The 23,192-nt window shown below is 32.7% G+C and overlaps 1 protein-coding gene across 4 annotated transcripts in view; it reads left to right on the forward strand.

Annotated features, from left to right (window-relative positions):
- The window catches only part of LOC122566857 (paired box protein Pax-6-like), a 144,369-nt gene that overhangs the window by 56,076 nt on the left and 65,101 nt on the right, over positions 1-23,192 (forward strand). For all 4 annotated transcript variants that reach the window (XM_043724698.1, XM_043724700.1, XM_043724699.1 and 1 more), the window contains 2 exons: positions 20,395-20,585; positions 21,547-21,656. In XM_043724698.1, the coding sequence (XP_043580633.1) occupies positions 20,395-20,585; positions 21,547-21,656 (301 nt within the window). The remainder of the gene's footprint in view (positions 1-20,394; positions 20,586-21,546; positions 21,657-23,192) is intronic.

Genomic DNA, 23,192 nt, shown 5'->3' on the forward strand with positions numbered 1-23,192 from the left:
CGTATACATCTTACTACCACTTGAATCAATTAGATTGATTTAACTGTGTAAAGAGGGAATTGGATGTCGAAACGATACCAGAGGCGTTTTCACAGGTGGTGACTATGTGATATCTACACCATCGTTGTTCCCTCTGCTTCCCAGACTCAGGGGTGGAAAATCACGAGTACCGCAAGAGAGTTGAATCGAGGGATAGCACGATTTCCCGTGGTGACCGAGCGTGTTCCTGTAATTAATAGTCTCCCGCAGTGAATGGACCATCTCAGGGACGTGTTTGCACGCTATTTCCACGTGTTTGAGCAAACTGGACGAACGTTTGAACGACCAATCGTCTCTATTAGCATGTTGGTCACGTCTTGCGCCATTTCCAATATTCTCTTCTAGTTGCCCGTTTTTTACTTACAAATAATAGATAATAAAAATTTATATTTTTATTTAAGAATGACAAAAGATTTTGGAATAGTTTAATATGAAACGAATTGTTTGATAGCGTAAAAAGTAAACTGTGAAGATCTATTTCATTTCGTTCGTGGAAATTTTAAAAGTGCAGAAATTTACAAAATACGTGTGATATGAAAACATATAATATATGCAGATTAATGCTATTCAATATGTAAAAATGAGGATTTAATGTAACATAGTTGAAAGGAAAAGTAACGTGTTGAATTCCTAAAAGACTTAATTGTGATTTACAAATGCATGAAATTTTGTAAATACGACTATAAATTTAATGAACAGACTCCTGGAACTTATTCCGAACACATATTTCCCGCGTTATAGGGATTTCTGTCAAATATCAGTGATGCAATGGGGAGCTTTTATATTTAGCGATTTCTAAGTTTTTAATTAATAATTTGAAATTTCGAGATTTCAACTTTGCATTAATTATAATTAGACTGCCGAGTTCTATGTAATTTCACATTCTTAGTAACACGAGTAATTAAATGGAAACTAGATAAAGGTTTATTTTATTCGCTAAATGTTATAATAAGATACCATATACTTTTTTTTCACTGTTTACGTATTATGTACATCTTCTACATTTTTGCACTTTGAAATTTCTCATAAATGGATAAAAATCCGCGATGTTACAATATTCTTTAGAAAACTGCATATATGTATAACTTAGCTCAGAAAGGCCATATCCCATCACACCGAAAGACACCAACCCACCAATCAAAATACTACACATCTGTCCATTCCGATACACACGCCTAACAATAAGTGACCGCAACAATTCTAGCAGAACCGAGGAAGAAGACTCAGCAACAGTGGTCGGAGGTATCAAAGGGGAGGGAGAGTTAGATCTCAGCCGGTAGAAGAGGCAAAGTAATGGATGGCTGGTGGAAGCCGAAGCGAGTGAATTGTTGGCCCCTGTACGTCCGCCTTGGAGACACCCTCGGCTTGGCCTGGCCGCGTAAATCAATGCACCCCTTCGTCCTCTCGCGTTACCAGCCCTCCTCGCTGCACCAACCCCTCTGTGTATCCTCTCACGGCTCTCTTCTTAGTCTCTAGACAGAGATAGAGTCGGTGAAGGGTGGCAGGGACAGGGTGTCGGAGACGTCCGGCTACTGCATTATGTATTTCTCAGAGAACCGCCACTAACTCTCACCCTTTTTCATCTCCTTGGTCAGGCGTTTCTTCGTACGCTATCCTTTCTTTCTCTACTGCTTCGTTTCCTTCTGAATCTCGTAAGCTATGGTTCCCCTTATTTCCATGGCCGATCTTTTACAGGAGCTGTCGGTGAAGTCTTTTTTTTTTTCTTTAGACGCGAGTCTTCCTTTTTAATCACTAGACTGCGGATTTTTATACGTTTACGCGAAATTTAAAAATACAAAAATGGATAGTTAGTTAGTTAAAAGAACAATCTTTTAACAGATAAATTATTTTAAGTGATAAAATTATAACAGCTCCGTTCCCAGAATTTTTGAATTCTAAAACTGGTAATTCCTACTTTGGAATAATAGAATTAGATAGTCACTGTGAAAGTGTCATAAATAATTTGGAGATTCTAATACTCTGATTAAATATGGAGAAATACATAATATTTCGCGAGCAATGTACTGATCATAATTTTTTCATAGATGAAATAAACTTCTATTCGAATTCCATTTCTTCCCTTGTATTCGTAAAAATATAAATTTGTACTGGAATTTGCAATTTATTAATCATTGAACTATCGATAATAATAATCAATGTTCTTATGGAATTAACTTTTATTGTGGACTATAATGTGTTATATAAGAACAAGATTATATTAGGACAATCAAGAAGAATTAAAGGAAAACCACTAGCAAACTGTCAAAATCTTTAAGAATTACTAGCTTATATGAAACTTTACTGTTATAAGATAATCAAAGCACAACTCCCTTTGCAATATTCAATAGATAAGACATTTTTCTGTCCAAGTTCTATTTTATAAATTATATTTACAAAAATACAAATTTTCATAAATACCAGCGTTTTACTAATAACAAACAATTCCACATATTTATGCTTTTAGAGGAATATAAGACGAAGCAAAGGAATTTACAGAGTAATTTCAAAGCGAGAGACCAGTCTCGCAAAACCAAACCAAACCAAAAATAAAAATACATAGCTGGAAGATCGAAGTGTCTGATAGCCTTTTAAAAGAGAAATGTTGAAGACAATCGGTCAACCTGTAAACCGATATCCTTCGGCTATACCGGTTCGTGCATGTACAGTTTCCGTACAGGCTCGTCTCCAAGATGACACACGGTCGTTTACGCACGTCGATCGTTTCTGATTGGACGAGACAGCCGCCACACGGTGGTTGAACTTGAACGGCTCAGTATAAGATTGCTGGCCTGGTTAAAGTGACGTTAACCGCTTCGACAGAGGTATACTTCGTCAGGAGGCCTTGAGTTTTCGTTGCCATGCGCCAAGCCACCGTAAGAACTAAAATTCGTTCGCTGAAAGGAAACACTGAATCGCGAGTATTACATTTTTTTCGGAACTTTAGATATGAATATATCGCCGAATGTATCAGAAAGTGCAAAAATACATATAACATACAAAAATATCTGAAACATTGTATATCTGTTATAATACTTAATAAGTAAAACAGTTGTGTATACCTAGGATCCGTTCTTTTAATTATATCTGTAAAAATATGAACTTTCATATTTAATATCCTAGAAACACACATACACATGTGTAGGATATTTATATATGTGAAATATAGCAATATGTTTGATATAAGTAGATTGCGGGTTTTAAATTACAAAAATGCGCAGAATGCACATAATACGGAGATATGCATGCATAAAACTTCGAAAATAGTGTATTTGTCATTCAAGTTTTGCCAATATAGTCATGGCGGTCGCACTCGTTATAGTGCTAATGAAATTTCAAAATGTCTTATATAATACGCACGATATAATTAAGCATAAAAGCTATTTATTATTTATATTAGTAAATGTAGAAATACCTGTACGTTTATGAGCCACTGTACATCACCTGTTATCCAGTTATACCATCCCTTCTCACTGTTATACCACCTCTCTATTCCAATCATCATGCAACTGATGAGATATAATCCAGAAAATCACGCACGTGACCGATGCCCTCTATTCGAGGAGCATCTATCGAAAACTACGCTGGATCATAGGAATCCGAAGGTGGTAAGGGTTGCTGGTGGCGCGTTCACCGTGGTACGTGCAGGAGGCAATAACGTGCGACGCGTGGCGCGCTCGCCGCCCCTCTATTACTTTAGGGAACCCCCTGGCGCGTTGCTAAATACCGTATCCCCCGTTTCACCATGAAACAGAGTACCACCCCATGGGCGTCTTCGAAGCAGCAGCCCTTCTATCGCCGCCGAAAACTACCCTTCGTCGTTCCAGATTAAAAGCTGTGATTATACGTGGCATCAGACGTCTAACACTAGTGATGGATTCAAGTACTTCGCAAGTATAATATAGTGATACACGGAAGTATTGCATTTGGACAGTCTGCGTACGCATTTTTATGAATATATTATGCGTGTTACACGAAACTCTGAAATTTCAACAATAGGATGAAGTTTGTTGACTTGAATGATAAGTACAAACCAAGTAATTTGCTTGTAATTCGCGAAATTTCGTTATAAACAATTTTCAAGCGATCTACCTTTGAGAACAGTTATTGCTGTTTGTTTAATTAATTTTTTTCTTTAATTAACACGTTATTAATGATGCGATAAAATGAAATATACAGTAGAATATATCATACTTCTACTCATCTTAAAAAGAAAAGTTAATACAACTAATGTTAATATCCTCAATTATAATTATCATGATTCAGTAGCGTGTGTATATTTCTTAATCTTAGCAAATAATTTTGTTAGCTTTTTTTTCGTTTCTATATATCTCATAGAACCAAATAACCTTATCATAGGATTATTTTAATCATGAAACATAAGTGCAACATTATTGCACCATAACGAATTTGAAATTCTCATGTTTCTCGTGAATTCGAAAACTGAAAAATTCAAGAATTTAAAAACGTATAAACTTGAAGATTTGTTTAAATATCAGAATAGTCACAAATAGGATCATTAACTCTTTTATTATTCCGAAGCTTATGAACAAAACCTTGGGTGTTGAATTTGATTAGGATTTGTAACTACAATATACATATTGAACTTGATCCCACTGTTCTTTAACTCTCTACGATCTTTCGTCGAGTAAAAGTGGATGTATTTCCCCTCTGATTTCCTGTTCTATTCGTTGTTGTTTCACGTTGTATTTTAGAATCGGCCTTTCATGTCTCTTCTTCGCTCGCGTGTTCCACTCTGTGCTTTCTTGTTTTCTTCTATCTCTCTTTCGCTCTGTATCCGTTTAAATTGCGAATACCGTGCGTTCCTCGACTTCTATTTAAATGTAATTTGTATCTTGCCCGCGCAATCGCTATCGCTCCCTTTTACTCTGGTTCCTGCTCGCCTTTCTTTCACTGGTTCACATTTAGTGGGTATGATTGCGAAAATTTTTGGAGATATGTTCCCTTCGCTTCTTGGTTTTGATTTCCATTGCTATCTTTTTTAATTTTTTTCTTTATTTTAGATTTTAGGCCACATGTATCTTCAAACGTTATTAATGAGCACTTTACATCATCAGTGTATGGTTGTCTTATAATGTATAGACTAAATGACATTTGTAGAATATCTATTACATAGAACTTCTACAGGAGCTTTTTAGGAAATATCAGATGTATTGTTTAAGATATTTTATAACTTACAGCTCGCACAGAATATTCCAATGTTTTTAAAAAATATCAAACATATCATTGAAATGTGCACTGAATGTAAAATTACAACTAACGATATAATTTTTGTCCTGCACGAACATAGCTTTTATAGAACTGAGTAGTTCATTTTCAAAAGTAATTATAAGCAAAATTGAAATAGTAGAAACTTTTATCGTAAATGCAACTTCCTAGAATATGTGTATGTGTGCGTGCGCGCGAGTGTACATATGTGTGTATAACGATAAAAGTTTCTACTTTGTGTATATATTCCCAAATAAATAATAAAACAATATAAAATAGATACCTATAAATAAAATAACGATGATACATGTTGACGTAATTAAACTTCATTAATAAAAATTTTAAAACTTCTATAAAGATATGAGTCGTTCAAAATTGATAATTTGAGGTTGATACGAATTTGTAACCCATTGCATTCATTTTTCCGCGTCCTCTTATTACGTTATCTCTTTCCTGATGCCATTTTCTTAGTATAACCGTTTGGAAACAAGAATTCCATGATGTAACCAAGGGTTCGGCAAAGCTTCTTAGTACTTCGAATAATAAATCAAAGCAATAGCGATAACTTGTGGAATAATGGCCCACTAGATAACGATACACGAGAAAAGATCGTCTTCGCTGGCCGGAATTGGTTTTCGCGTCTAGTTCTACTCCGATATAGATGGTTAATTTATATCGCGGTGATTCAATTGCTAATCTATTACGAAGCATTCTATTAAGAGGATACAGTTAACTATTTATGTGAACCGATTTGGTTACTCCTTATATTGTCATTTCATTATTTACTTGTGCTTATCTTTTGTATGGTACCCACGATATATAAATACGATATATAAATATATTTTGTAATTTTTTTGCTCATTGAAAACATAATGTTTTTATCTAATAGATTATTCTAATAGGAGAAATTGTAATGAGCTATAGATGTTCAATTAATGATGATGAATTATTACATGATCGAATCTAGAGCAGTTAATGCCACAATTAAAATAAGTATGCCACAATTAGTATATATATAAAAAGAACCTAGTTTAAGCCCCAATTCCTTTCTTATTACTACTTAGACACCTTTTATGCTTTACTTCACTTCTACCGTTATAATTTTTGTGGGCACAATTATAAGAGAACTTAAATAGAAATACGTTTTACCTATTCAAAATTGTAACGAACACTCTACTTAGTACATTACCTATATACATATATTTTTGTAAATTTTGTATATATTTGTCGGAGATGGAAGGACACTGGAGCCTCCCGTTTGGAGCTATGGGAAAAATCCCGTAATATTGTAATCTAAATTCTACTATAGCCGTAATTAAACAATTGTCATTCAATCCGATTGTATTTGTTCGAGACTTGTGATAGTGGGATTGGGTTCGAGATGACACAACTGGTCGCCGAACGTAGCCGCGGTCACGGGATGGACATTTTTCCTCGGAGATGTCAATATAATGGGACACACGTTGTATTAACAATCAAACTCCAAGCAGAGATTGCCTAGCAACGGCGATTGGAACCTTCTCGAAGCTTCGGACCAGTATATAACAAACGAACGCAATCGTAAAGGAAGGAAAATTTCCATCAGTCTATTATTCGTGCGATCGCCTTGAAGAGTTACACATCGAGAAGTATATACAGAGCGTCCCAGTAAACGTGTTTGTGTGTTAAAGTATTTCACGTTTAATAAAGAGTTATCCTGTTGACCGTGGATTCCTTATCGAACCTAGAATCATTGTCACTAGCGTCTCGAGTATCTAATTACCACGGTTACTTGTCGATATTTGTAACAATCGTGTTTACATTAGTCAATATCTTCTCTATTGCATAACGACAAAGTCTAACCATAACGAAGATTCGTTTCACGCCCTTTAATCCCAACCCTAATCATAATGCGAATTCGACATATTTTATACAATTTTTGCAGCTTTAAATTTTACATGAATGCATAGAAACCCCTAATTCAGTTACGATTAATACCAAATAATATTTAATCAAAGTCAAATAAAAAGGAAGGAATTGAAAATATAAAACGTATTGAATTTCAAAATTGTTCCGTTATAAATCATAAAAATGACAAATTACCGCTCATTGCATTTTACTCCTATAATCTTCATATCTTATCTGCTTTTTCCTGTAGAAAGTTCACCAAAAACCATAACCTTAATAGAGTTACAACGTCAGCGTGTCATTTTCGTTGGAGAAGGGCAGGAAGGGTGACGGAAATATTCAGAGCGGTCAGATCAACTTAAGCAGAGGCGAGTCGGAGGATCGAGAGTACATAATAGAGCTGTCACGTTACACAATCGCGGTGCACGCGTTTCACATCTTTCTTTCCTCTGCTATCCTTCGACTTGATCCAGCCGTGATTTCCCACGCGTTATGGGGTGACTGCGCGACATCGTGACAACGTAGGGTGCAAGATTTATACTGCAAATCGGCGTATCGACGCGTGCCGCACCGGTTCACCCCAATTTCGACACGTACGAATTCGTTGCGATCGCAATTTCGAATAATCGGCGAAAAATTGCGCCATTTGCCTGTTTTACCTCCTGTGGAAACTGTCGTTAATACATACAGCGATCATACTTCAATATAATATAATATAAAAAATTTTGGATTGATGCAATGGAAAGAATTTAATGACGTGAGTTTTATAAATGGTATTTAGTCGAACTACATTTAAATTGTAGTTATGCTTTACGGGAAGCACAGTCAGTCTTAAATGTTAGGTATTAAAAGTAAGCTCTAGTAAAAACTTTACCATTATTATATTAAGGCACATACTGTTAAAACACATTAAGATATATATGCTGTGTATACGTAATCATGAATAATGTCCTGATATCTCCTTAACGTTGAAACAACTAATGTTTTTGTAATTTCTGATGTAATTTCGTCCCAAGGTATTTGTGAGTTAAATGTTATAGCTAAATTTCTTTAATTCCCTTGAGAAATATACATTAATAATGATTATGTTGATACATATATAAGAATGAATAATTTTGTGACAAGTATTATTATTTTCTTTGATAAGTCATACACAAAATACGCTAAGTATGTATATGTAGGCTTTCGTGACTGATTGTATATGCAGAATGATTCTAGTAACTAAGAAGAACTATAGTTAATCTGAAGTGACGTTAGAAATTGCACTACTTAATAACCTGTGTCATATCCCATTGTGCAACTTTTCTACAAATATATTACCTGCAAAATACATTTATGGTTTTTACTTAAATCGTAGTAATGGATCTTTTTTGCATAAATCGATTCTCCCTATCATTCTACGTATAAAAAATATGAGATAAGGTTATTGAAAATTAAATACTTTTGAAATATTTTACTCTATTTAAAAATTCAAATATTTTACTATTATACCTAAATATTTTTGTATCCTTTTGTTAATGTTTCTCATCACATTATTTAATTGTTCGACAATGATAAACAAATAATCGTAATCTTTTTACTTGTACTCTACTTTTTACTCTACAATAGCGAGAGTAGGACATAGAAATATGGAAAAGACGAACATATGTTGGTTAATTGAAAACAAAAGGAAATGTAGGCTATGTGCGAAGAGAGAGGGATCACTGAAATACTACACAGAAGGATGTGGGGGAGTAAGGAGGTTAAGAGGAAGTTTAGTAAGAGTAAAAGGAGGATACTACGAAGAAACAGTCAATTGTCGACGAGAACTAGGAAAGAAAAAGAGGGCAATAAAATGATAGTATACTGAAATTAGGGCTAAAGTGTCAGTAGAATGGGATAGGTTAAGTAAATTTGCGAGTAGTTTGTTTTCGGTTATGAGGAGTACGGAAAGATGAATGAAAAGAATTATAAACTAAATCTATTACCAGGCTGAGGAGGCAAAAATAAAAATAAATTATTAAATTACTATAATAGGCATAATCCTTTCCAAAATATACTTTCTAGACTCAACTTCAATTTAATTTGGTCCGTATTCCTAATATACATTCGATACATAAACAGTTTTATATAATATATAAAATATGAGAAAAGATTTGAACAGTATTAAATACTTTTATTTTATTTCTTTAGTTTAATTCATTTCAGTGAAATATTTCTGTAAAGCTACACTAAATCGCCGGCCTTTAGCCAAAAATTAAATGCCCTATTCACGTCAAATTTTAATCTTCATTCCTCTCGACACGTCTCATAATACATGTTGCTCGAGTAAATGACAATTATACCTTGCGCAGTACAACAAAGGGCGTGCTTAGAAGCGAAGCGCTAAATCGTTATCACGTGTCGAAGAGCGGAAACCGCATAACACGATATACTCTTATTACGTGGCAACGTATAGCAACCGATCCAGAAATCATGTAACCTATGATTTAGGTGCCACTACTACACACTATGCTTCTGGGAATAAAAGGGGTGATTTAATGACAGGTTACGTGACATTTTGCAACCACTGCTTTCTGCTATATAAAGGGTATTAAATTCTAATCCGTAAATGCGAATTATCACTAATTAATACTGTCCGCTATATAAAAAAATTCTCAGACAACGATGCCGAAACAATTGAAAAATTTCATTAGACAAAATTAAATGATTTCGAATGATGCGTGATTCAGTGTATATATATGTCGGAGATAAAAGGACACCGGGGCCTTCCCTTTGGAATTCTTCGGAAAACCCTCAATATTTTAGTCTTTATGATTTAACTCGATTATAATTGTCCGAGATTTGTGATAGTGAGCTTGGGCTCGAGGCGACAACAAGTCCCTGAACGTAGCCGCGGTCACGGGATGAACGTTTTTACCTGACATAGGGATGGAGTAATTCTATAGCTTTCCTTAAAAGAAATAGTTGTAGCGGCACGCGACAGTAAACATTCCAACGGTTTCTGTCCCGTGGCTCGCCACACGTAGACCCTATTCTTCGGGTAAGATGATCACCAGATGTCGATGCATCTCCACAGTACATGTTCAGCTAGTCTGAGGACCCGTTATAAATCCTAAGATTTAGTTAACTAAAGTCCTTCAAACAGACAAACAGTCCTTATCCCAACTACGGGAAGATAGGGGAAACCTATTTTTCTCACGAACGACGCTCCTCATTAACAACTCTCCCCTCAAGGGCGGCTAGCATTCTTTTCTAACCATCAAAGTGGAAATTGACCAATTAACATCAACGTCAATTTCCCTCACTTTCCAAACGAAGGCTTTCTTCGACGAATCCGAGGATCTCGTGTCCTTAGACACACCCCATATAGTTTTCCTCTGTAGCATCATCGTGACAGAAAGTCATTCTCTTGTGAGGTCGCTTTAACGAGTTACATAGCGTCTTTACGCTCGGTGAATATTCTACGTTTTAACAAAGAGTTAGTTTAATAATACATGCACCTTAGACAAGCAAGTTGAGTACAACTTGGACTTTGGAAGAAAGCGCATTTTGTTATCCCGTTGACCGCGGATTCGTTATTGAACCTAGGATCATTGTCATTAGCTTCTCGAGTATCTAATTACCACGGTTACTTGTCACATTCTGTAATAATCATATTTGCACTAGTCAATATCTTCTCTATTGCATAACCACAATGTCTAATCCAAACGAAGATTTGTTTCACGCCCCTAACTCTAATCATAATGTGAACCCGACATATACATATATCCATTCCGAAACTAGAAGCGTGAATTGCACAGTACACTTTCTAATATTACTAATCGATTCTATTATTCTCTGTAAGAAATTGTTAGGAGACAGGATAAAAATTAATTAGTTTACCAACCTTTCAAATCTTTTCTATAGTAAGTTCCACGTTTTTTATATTTATTCCAATATTCATCTGCATTTTATATAATAAATTCTATACTACTAGGTATTCAAATAATTTCATTTAAAACAAAATAACAGATAAAATAAAAATTGCAAAATATCTTTATTTTCTCAATGGAATGTATAGGTACATAAATATCGTATTTGGAATAATGTATTTATAAAATATACTATTACTTTAATTTGATAATAGGTACAGATGCTATCGATTCATTTGAAATAATAAGTCTTTGAAATAATCATCTCAGATTATTTCTTGAACAAAAGAAATAATATTGAAATAATATTTCAAGTAATGTAATTCCAAACGTGAAAATGTCAGTAATTATTTTATTCTAATAAGAACCAATCCTGTAATAGCCTGTATAAATTCACAGGAGCGGAGTGTATCAAGCGAAAAAAGCGGAAGAAGCGAAGGGTGCGATTCCTCTCTCCTTTCCCCATTCAGTTTACTTCCGTTATCCTAGGGTCTGAACGTGCCCCATACACCGCGGTTTTATTATGACAAAAACATCCTGAAATAGTAGTTCGACCGATTCAAGCCTGGTCAAAAGCACTTTACGAGGGTTATTTAAAAGTCATGAAAGTCTTGGTTAAGGGCTGTACGCGGATCTCACACTGTTTTCAGTGAACGACTCGCTCGTATCCTGTTTTGAATAACCACCGCTTCTCGCGTCATGTTTCACATAAACGATAAATCAACGCGATGATAATGCGAGCTGCTTTGCTTCAATATTAAATGAACGAACTCAATAGATACAGTTGATATTGTGTAAGACATCAACTTTTGCTTTCTATTAAGTCGTTCAATAAGTTTCTTTGTACGATGCTTTTACACGCTCTATAATGTGTTTTATTAAGTTGCAATAATATGAAATGACATTTATTTCAAGTTTGAATTTTACGAAAAAATACCAACCCGTTAAATTTTATCCTATCGTTATTTGAGTTTCTGGGAAACCAAGTTCAACTGTAAGCATCATCAACTCCAACTTTTGCCAATTTCTCAATTTTGTTGTCTGGATATAGAGTTAGTGTTCGAATTCTCAAAAAATAACTGAATTACGTCCAGAAGTTTATTCATCAAGATATAAATCCCAAAGTTTATCATTCTATCAAATATCGTCGACGGTACGTGTCTCGACACGTTTTTTTGTGCTACATATCATAATACCTCGCGTTATGATAAACATAAAAGGGTCGGAGATATTATCCGCAGTCCATGTGACTCGCATGAAGAACGATACTCGGCGAGGGCTGGGAAACACACTAGGAACTAGGAAGAATCTGGTGGATCGATGAAATTAGCATGATCTGCGAAGAGGGTGGCCAATCATCGAAAAGGGTGTCGGATAGAGACGTCAATTATGATAATATATTTAATATAATAATATTAATTATCCTCGCTATTATTCTAAACGGTTCGATAACAATGATAACTAAGAATAATACGGATTATTTTGAAACAATGCGTTGATACTTTTCAAGTATACAAACTGTAATTATGAAAAATAATAAAAAGAAATGAAAGAGATTTTTGTAATATTTAGATTTAATTCAATTTTCACATTTGTATATACGGAATACGTAAAATAAACAGCTCGAATATTATCTTTTTAAAATCTTTTTGGTTCTTATTTAAAAATTAATCGATATTATTGTCTTAAAGATTTATATCATCAGTTTGAAATCTTAATTAAACCTCGATTCCATTAAATTTAAAAATAAAAATGAGAAAAGATGTGTTGTTTACTTATCAAGACAAATGTATTTAACGTTGCTTTTCTTAGTTTTAATAATAAAAACAATATTTCGGGAAAATTCGTAAAAATTCTATTAATATTTAGAACCTTAATCGTTCAACACCAATAAAAAATTCAATTAATTTAAATAAACAATTAATTATAGCCAATTACCAATCAGATTAAATAAGCAACAAAATTTACGAATACGCAAGAAACAAACTTAACTATCTTAATTCTAAGACTTTTGTGGGTAAAATGCTTTAATTTGTTTAATTTATTTTAGAAATACATTAACGACAATTGTATTTATACGTAAGTATAAAGAATTCTGTGACAAATTGCGTTTCTAATTTCTTTGATAAGTCAAATACACAAATATGAGTACGTAGACTTTCGTGACTAGCTGTAGTATTCCTTAAGTTCGTAAAAAAGTTCCATAGTCTCTTGACGTGAAATAATACTCAAAACCAGTACTAGAAAATATCAATCGTTGAATCTTACTGCCACTAAACGCATTAGCAAAGCCGCAATCCATGATAGCTCCACACTCGTAAAAATATACTAAACACACGTTGATAAAACGTAAAACTCTTTTCTTCACGATCAACCAATGAAAATGTGTCACCAATTTCAATCTTTGGCAAGTGGTTTGCCATAAAGCTTACATAAAAAGCATTGTGGGATCGATTTCTAGTATGGTTACGATTGTCACGATATAATGACGAGGGTGACACAGGGCGCAAATGTGTTGGAATGGAATAAAGAGAAGGATATTCGCGGTGAATAAAAAAAAAGGAGAAAAACGACCAAACACAGCCAGGACACTTGATGTCACAGCGGGATTGTCGTTTGACTGGCACCCGTTCTTTAGAACGTCAGCTTTGTCGCAGGGAGAACCTTCTTTACCGCAACGACTTTTCATTGTGTCGGGCTTGTGACGTCGAGGAGTCATTCGGCTTGGACGCTTTTGTGCGTTTCATGACATCGCGTTAAGACGAAAACCGGAAGAAACCCCGTTTGTTTGACCTGACACTGGAAAATTGGAAATACCGTGTTAGGTACTTTGTAAGTCGCCTAAGAGAACTGTTGTAGATTATTGTGGAGCATGGAGGTTGTATATTGCTTTATTTTAGTTTATGTGGTGGCTTTTATTCGTTTTTGATGCTTTCTCACACGTTCATTCCGCATGAATCTAGTTAGCGCGTCTATTTATATTCTATATATCGAATGACGAATATAAACTGGAAAATCACGAAATGTAGTGAAAAAATTGTATAATGATGCACATTGTATCCTATTATATTCTAAATTAGAGTACTAAATTAGAGTAATATTGAAATTTAATAATATTGTTAACATTCCAAATGTAATACTATTGAGTTGACGACTAAGTGATTGCGCAATCACATACACCCAATAAATGAAGTGTACTATGTATACTAGATATAATACTAAATATATGAATACTATTTATATGAATACTAAATGTAATATGCACACAAAACCATAAAACCGATAAATTTATACATATACATATTTCTTTAATCTCAAACAAACTTCGTTATATAACTTTAATTTCCTCTACAATATTTTTAATTTAAAAACATCATCAAAATATTTCAAATTTGAACATTTGTGGTATTACACAATGTTGATATTTGATAATATTCTTGATATTCCAAATACAATGTTTTTTAAGCTGTAGTATCCAAGACAGTAAGCACTATTCTTATATAATCTCTAGACTGCGAATATTCATCCAAACTTCATATTTTTATAAAGATAATTAGAAAAAAGGAATGTAGGTAGAGAATTGTTTTACGTGCTAAGTATTATAGCGAGTACTATATCTGTGGAAATTTTATATATTTTTGCATATTAAGTGCAATTCTATACATATCATATCTTCACATTTCTCACAGATACATAAAAATCCGCAGTCTAATAGTCTCAAACAAATTGTATCAACTGCAACCTGCTCTAAAATATTTCCAATCGAAAATCACTAACGAAAGCATAATACTGCTCTTTAAAATTACTATCTTTAAAATTACATCATATGTAATCTTTATACAAAAGTCAATTTTGATGATGTTGATAAGATTAAAAGGAGAAGAGTCGAAGTCCAGAATCGAAGTCAGAATGTCAGAGGACATCGAAGACAAGTCGAGGGAGAGTATCAGCGATGTCTGTTTCGTGTTTGGGACGTGTTCGTGATAGCGGTGTGTCCGCGTGTGCACTGAGGGGGATGACAGTACTCCGCTCATGGGTCCGAGATGTCAGCTCGCTTCAACGCTATGGAACCCTGACACCAGGTCTAACAAACCTTGGGGAACGAAAATCTCCCATGGCCAATCACAGAACTTTGCGCGTAATCCTTGGACACGCGATTCCTCCTCTTCTCCTGTATACTATATACTATATACAATCTTACTCGTGACGAAACGAAAAAGTCTTTAGTTTAAGGTAACTCTCAACAGATTCAAATATCTTATATTTCGATTTAAATGTACGTATGTTCAGTGGAGTAGGATATGAAATTAGGGATGTAAACTACGAAGCATATTGCAGAAATTTATTTGCAGATATTTATAGGTCCGTATGTCATTTTTACGTATTGTTATTTATAACAAGAGTACAGATTTTTATGTATTTATGGAAAATTTGGAGATATAAAAGTGCACAGAATATGCAAAAATATATAAAGTATCCAAAATATAATACCCTTTATAATACTTAATAGATGAAATAATTTTTTATCCAAGTTCCACCTTTTTAATTATATTCATAAACATATAAATTTACAATTTACATATCTTATGTCCGCAGTCTATTTGTACCTATGTAGACATTTTGGTCGATATATATTAAAAATAGTTGGAATAAAATTATGGATATTGAAAAAAATATGTCTATGTAAAGATATTTGCTCACATAAGCTTGTATTTAATACTTAATATTTAATATTCATATATTGTATTGAACATGAAATTATCAATTTATTATGTGAAATATCACACGTTTCTTGCATATTTAGTGTACATAAACACTCACGGCTTAGTAATAAATATTTAATTGTTAAAAATGGAGGACCAAAATGTTTTATATGAGACCACAAGAACTTTACGTTAACGATATCGCGTGAATAGCTGGCGACGCATGGAAGAAAATACACGTCTGGGAAATGAATTGCGAAACTATCGGCAGCAGAAGAACGTACCGCTTTAGTTCGTGGGAATTCTTTTACGACTTGGCTGGGATTTATACGAGCTGTAAGTGACAGAACCGACGAAAGCAGCTCACATCGGCCAGAGGATAAATAAAAGATACGACAACCAAGAGGAATGAAGGCGGTCTGGATATTCTTCCATACGTGCATACTTCAATCGTTAATGCCGAATATCGTTTTCGAAATTATGATTGCGTTTATTTGATGAGACGAAAACACAATTTTTTAAAAATGTTTTAGTCGTATCAACTGCGTATACATGTGGCTAACAGGAACGATAACGAGTGTACTGAAAATGTTGTGAGGGTTAGATTTTGCTATGTACAATGTTTTTTTTTTTTTATTTAATAATTTCCATTCACAATTTGTCCAATTTGGACATTTGGTGAATTTTTTTGATTATCATGTAGGTGGTTACCCCCAGCGGGGTACCATCTTCGTGTTTGTTAGGTTATATCCTTTGTGAAGTACAATATTTGACAAAATTATAAGATACTTTACGTGTTGGCATATTTCGTATATATACACAAAAGAAGAAAATGTAACACATTATATAGATACCTTATATGTATATAATTCTGTAAATCGGATACTTTTCTAGCTGCAACAGCACGATTCAGCCGACTTCATTCTTATCTAACATTTCGTCGACCCATTATTCTTTTTTCTTTCAAATGAATACATTAATATTATAAATAAATGACAGATTTTCACTTCTAGATCTTGGTACAAATCGTAAGAATGGAAAATAGACCAAGTGTTTTATAATTTTGCGCCGTACTGCAACACCTGTATAAAAGACTAATTTAGAAGAATAGGTAATTGTTTCTTTGTAATTGAAAGATAAAGTAAATTTATAATTCAATTTTAAGTAAAGAAAGTAATTGAGTAGAAGATAGACTTTTTAGACTATGAGTCAGATATAGAGTGCCCAGTGTTGTTTCAAAATTTAGACAATAAAATTTTAAATAATATTATTATTTACTTTAAACAATACAATTTCAGTTAAATTTATTAGGAATTGGATATTTTTATAAAATATATCTTTACAATATTTTTATAGACTGAAACACTCGCAAGATAAATTGATCATAAGAAATTTTTTTTCATCAATGAAGTCTACTTACATACAACTATGTGAAAAATATTATATGGAACAAAAGTCATAAATATCTAACAAAATACATTTACAAAAATGTATTTACAAAAATACATTGTTCGCTTATCTCCCTCTGTTTCTCTTTTCTCTTAACTCTTCGCGTTAATTGCTGATAAAGACATATTGAAACAGAAATATAACTAAATTAAAAAATAATATGATAATCAAACGACTTACGACTAGTAATTAAAAATATTTACGAAGTGTAAAAACCATACAAATTACTTTAATTAAGACTGCGTGTATTTATGTGTGCAATACTGTTCATAGCAATTTCTATCGATATTATGCAATTCCACTAATATCAGGAAATTATCCTACGTATAAACAAATAATTCATAAGAAACATTCGCAATAAATAGAAATCATAGTAAAATACTGTTAAGGTTATTAGATGTATAATGAGAGAGACGCGTGGATAAATTATAAGGTAGAGAAATATATTTGAAATACGGAAGTGAAAAAGATACAAAAGTTGAAATAATAATATGAGCTGGTCCAGATCCGCACGCTAGCAGTGTTACTCTATAACTGAAAAACCCTGAAGCCAACGTCGCCTTTCGACTGTTTATGGCCTGCCTTCGTTGCAGTCTTTTGTCTATGCGCTGTCGATGGCTTCAATGCTTTAGAAAGCTNAAAAAGACCAGATGTAGAGTTTTCTTAAAAGCAGTGACCTTCAACAAATACAAGTCAATGCAATCAACTTTCGCTAACAATTATTTAATATTTCTAATATGTTTAGAAAACATTCGCGATATCTGACACCTTAGGATTACATATCCTATACTATATATTTTGAAATAGTATGTCAAAAATACTTATAGAACGAAAACTAATGCGGAGAAATAAATTAGATAATAAATATATTATAGCTAATCTCTTATAACACGAAAAATATAAAACCTAATCCAAACCTAACTCATATACTTCAATACTTTTTTGAATTACAAGGCTAGATGTTAGGTACAATTATTATTTATAAAACACAAAATAAGCTTCATATAACAAATAATTTGTAGATAATTTAAAATGACACACTCTGTGCGATTCCAAGATTCTAAACATGGTTTAATAATTTCCTGATGGTTCATTCTCCCCCTCAGTCTTGTCCTTTACATCTTGTAAAATTTCATATATGGTAGTCGATGGGAGACACAGAACAGTACCCTTGTGTTTATGTTTTCCTCGTCCTTCATATATTAAATTTGATAAAATTAAGAAAGAAATACGTTTTAAACTAACCATTTTCAGACACAAATACCTTATAGGACATAAAAAGCGTATCTGGATATAAAAAAATATATGGTGTCATCTAAAAAGATTACGGAAACCTATGATATATACCTATTTCTTCAAACCAAACGTTTCATTTAGCAAAGCTACAGAGACAGCCTCTGTATCCATCAGCTTAAACGCAGTCAAAAAGAATTAAGATGTTAATATTTTGTCTTTCTCGAAAAATATTAGAAAGGGATAAGCAGTGTAAGAGTTTATTTTGTGCAAAATAAGCCAGTTACGCTACTTTTACTTTACGAAACAAAATTCGCAAATACCGTTGAGCAGAAATTCCTATCTCTGGCGCCAGAGTTCTCTTTAATTATTTAGGTAAAAGTCACGTCGCATCGTTCGGAATGTCTTAACGTTCCTTAAATTTAGGGTTTTTTACATACATACCAATATACATATAGTGAATACGACTTGCTTATCTCAACATAAGGTGTAATATCAACACCCGAAACTCAATCGCCAGTTCGACCTCTCCCGTCGTATCTCGCGAAGGTCTCACGAAATTCCGCTTAATTCTAACGAAGACTCAGAAATTACAGCAGGCTCCAGGTCTCTCGTACTACACGTCGATCGACGGAAGTAGCATCGCGCGTGTAGGCGACCGCGTGCACGTGTTTCGCGCCGCAGACGCGCGAGTGCGTACTTAGGTTGGCAGAAGCCAAAGTCCCCTTGGAGTGACGCGAGACGGATATAATTGAAGCCGGAGGTAATTAACTCCCTCGTGGAGCACAAGCCGCTCACCGCATCGTTTTAATTACCGCTCTCATCGCATTTCATCGGGCAGAAGCGCACCCCCCGAACTCCTCTCATCTTTCTCTATCTCGATGGTTTAACTCGGTTGAACCGGTATGTTTCGTGTTTATAATAAATCTGATGCCTCTCCAACCAATGCGCAATCCATTAAAGGCGTCCCTCTAAACTGATATTGTACGAATAAACGTGATTCGAAATAAACGAGTGATGGAAGTTTCTTTTCTGAGTTCCTCTATCTGCATGTCCCATGGCTCATGATGTGTAGCTCGTTTTGTAGGGTTTCTCTGAAGGAAATCTCAATTACATAATATGTACATAATGAGATCTCACAAGAGCTCATAATAGATCTATAATACGTATATAATATAAGGAAAATCTATACAAGACTGTATTTAAAGTTCTAGATCTATAACTTTTGGATTTCTGAAACAAATGGTATGATAAAAATTGTGTTTATTACATGTTCTTGTAATGAATGTAAAATAACAGTTATGAAGAAAATATATCACAATATAATTTTAAAAATATTTAACAAAATAAGTCTATATTGTATACAAAAATTTCTAATATTTTCATTCTTTAAATAGATACTATTATATTAACCATTTTAAATATTTCGTTTCATATCATAAATTAAAACATAAGTTACAGAAACGTTCATTCAGTAAATATTCAGATTTAAAAATCTCAATTAATCTTATAATATTGTGATTATTGTATAATATGAAACAGAATAAATAGCTTTTCGTCTTTATTTATTTTAACAATAACTAGTACTGATCATTTCGTATAAAATTTATGCAAAATTAACCACATTTCAAATGTTTCTAAACGAACAATATGTATTTGCAATATGATTAATTTTTAATAAATTTTACGGAAAATGATTAATGTAATAATTTATATCGAATATAAACAGGGAAAACAAGTTTGGTACCCATTGTGTGAATGATTGACAACAATAATTAATTTTCTACTAATAAATAAAAGTTACTCACTTTCCAAGTATACGTTCTTTAAATTAAGACATATGTATATATTTGAAAATACATTGAATGTTAATAAAAATATAAATTATAATGATTGCAATTAAGACGTAGATTATAGTTACAATTAATTATAATTAATTTCTCTTATTCTATTTCGAATTTTAGGTGTCATCTATAAATAGGGTACTGAGAAATTTAGCAGCACAGAAGGAGCAACGGCAACAACAGCAACAACAACAGCAAGGGGTGGCTGCTGTTGGTGTTGGAGTTGGTGCTGGTAGCCCAGCTGAGAGCGTTTACGACAAATTGAGGCTACTGAATGGGCAAACCACAGGCTGGCCGAGGCCCAATCCATGGTAACTTATTCTTCCCTTTATCATTGTACCATTTTTCTCTATAAAACCATTATGAAACTATGTATGTATAGTAATTTATGAGAACTGAAAAAGTTGTAAAGAAAGATAGTTTTTCAATTTGCCAATTTTCATGTAGAAATATAAAGAATTTGATAAGAGATTTTTTATTAAATTTTAAACGGTATATGAAATGCAATATAAATAAAAAGTTGAAGTACGTAATTATAAAACAGACTAAACAATTAAAATCGCTTGATAATGCAATTACAAACGATGACACGATAATTATATTACTTTCATGTATTCATTCTCTGAAGATGAAATAATATAATAAAAAGTAATAGTAGATAAAATAACTATATCAGAAGTATCAAGCATCGAAATGTCAAGATTTTTAAAAGAATAATTTTCTCATAAAAGTAATTTTACGTATAAATACCCTTTTTTAAATACCACGATAATAGAAATTGATATAAAATTCTATCTTTAAATATAAGATTTTATATCCTTTCTTGTATCTTTACAAATATATGTAGAGATAGACATTTTATAAAAACTTTTCCAATGTAATATATATTAACTCAAGCAGTAAAGCAAAAGAAACTATATTATATAAGAACTACTACTTAATTCCTTACATCGTACTTTAAATCTCGTTTAGAATTTCTTTAATAACACGATCCTTATCTATGTATCAATAACATGATCTTTGATAGTTTTCAGTACAATATTATTCTCTTTACTAAAAATTGTTGGTAGTTTTCGATTCAATATTATTCCATTATTTAAAATTTTTCCCTTTTGCAAAATTTGTTTGATCTTAAAAAGTTTCGTAATCTTTATAGTTTTACATTGAAAATTATCAAAATTAGAAAATTGCTCTAAAAAAATGAGAGCATAATTCAGTTGAAAAAGTGCAAAGGCCATAATCTCTCTATTTTAAAATTTTATTTCACATTAGGTATCCATCTGGTGCTGGCAGTCCGTTTCCATCCCTGCAGCCCAGCTTGAGTCCAAGTCATTGTACAGCCTTGCCGCCGGATCCTGCGGATATTCTGCATGCAAAGAAAGGTAAGTGAAATTAATACTAATAAATACTTCATTTAAATTAAGATATTTGCACGTTTCGCTACATTTCACCGACTGTTTTCCAGTCTTCTTTTATCAATATTCTATTTGAAAATATAGTCAGCGATACTGCGACAATATAGAATGCGTATCAGAAATTGATGTGTTCAAAAATATACATAATTAACATAAAATATATACTAATGTACAATATAAAATGACGTTTTTTTAAATAAGATTAAAGATTAACAAGGTATTATTAAAAAATCGAAGTCTTACGGAACTTGGCCTTAACATTTTTCTATTACGTTAAATCCTTCTGATTACTCTAGTCAAATATAATTAACATTATAATTAAATAATCGTTTAACAGGGGCCACGAATAGTTCTGTCACAGAAATTTTATGTATTCTTTACTTAACACTGATTATCAATATGTAAGACCAATAATAACTATACGTGATAAATAGTGTTAGGACTGTTCAACACTTCAATTTCTAAAATGAAACATTTATGTTTAAAGTAATGAACGATTAAATATAATAAACGGTTGAAAACAAACGATTAAAAACGATCATTATCTAATAACGAATGAAAGCGTTATTTCTGCATTCCACACTACATCAAATATATAAACTATTATTCTCATTTATCGTGTAATAATAAACGAAATATATGCCTGCGTCTTCTTCTACACTTTTTAGAAAACTAAAGTTTCTTCTTATAAATATAGATATTGTATCGATTTGCTATAAATCATAACTTAAAAATATCTAAATAGAAACTTTTAAATTTTCAATTTTCAATCTTAAACTTAAATTTTCAATCAGGTATTTTATTCTACATGATTATTACAATTATTAAAATTGCTTTTTAGCACTTACGACCGTCTAAATATTTGAGAAACCAGCAATAACATCAAAAGTATATACATTCATGAATCTCGTATGATTTCAATGCATTATATTATATAAATTATATCTAATTTAAATGCAGATTAATGTAGAATCTGCTGATTCCATAGGAAGATACTGGTAGATGCTACTTCCAGTCATCAATTTCTCATTAATTTATAAACTTGGATAAGATTCGTGTACCATTATTATAAATCGATTGAAGTGCCACGATAGTTATAAATTAACTGCCCATGTTTATAAAAATTCACATTTTAACGAACATAACTGAATAAATGAGATTTAAATAGAATATTTTTTCTTTGTATATTTTATGTACACACATACATATGCATCTTATGTATATATATTATTGCATCTTTAAAATTATAGCAAACTCATAAACATCTATACAGTCTATGTGCAATCAATAGTCCAGCCATGTATTAACCGTCTTAAAGTCTAGAAAAGAAAAGTATTAAAATCAACAAACAACCCTAAACCTAAACCCAAAGCTAAAAATATATATAAACTAAGCCAATGTCAAACAAATTTTCTAAAGTAATCCAAGCTTTCCAGTATACAGTCCTCTAAAAGTACGCCCTCTTAAAAGGAAACTTTGAAATTAATAAACAATCCTAAACCC

Source organism: Bombus pyrosoma, linkage group LG4, assembly GCF_014825855.1.
Source record: "Bombus pyrosoma isolate SC7728 linkage group LG4, ASM1482585v1, whole genome shotgun sequence".
In the NCBI taxonomy this organism is placed as follows: domain Eukaryota; kingdom Metazoa; phylum Arthropoda; class Insecta; order Hymenoptera; family Apidae; genus Bombus; species Bombus pyrosoma.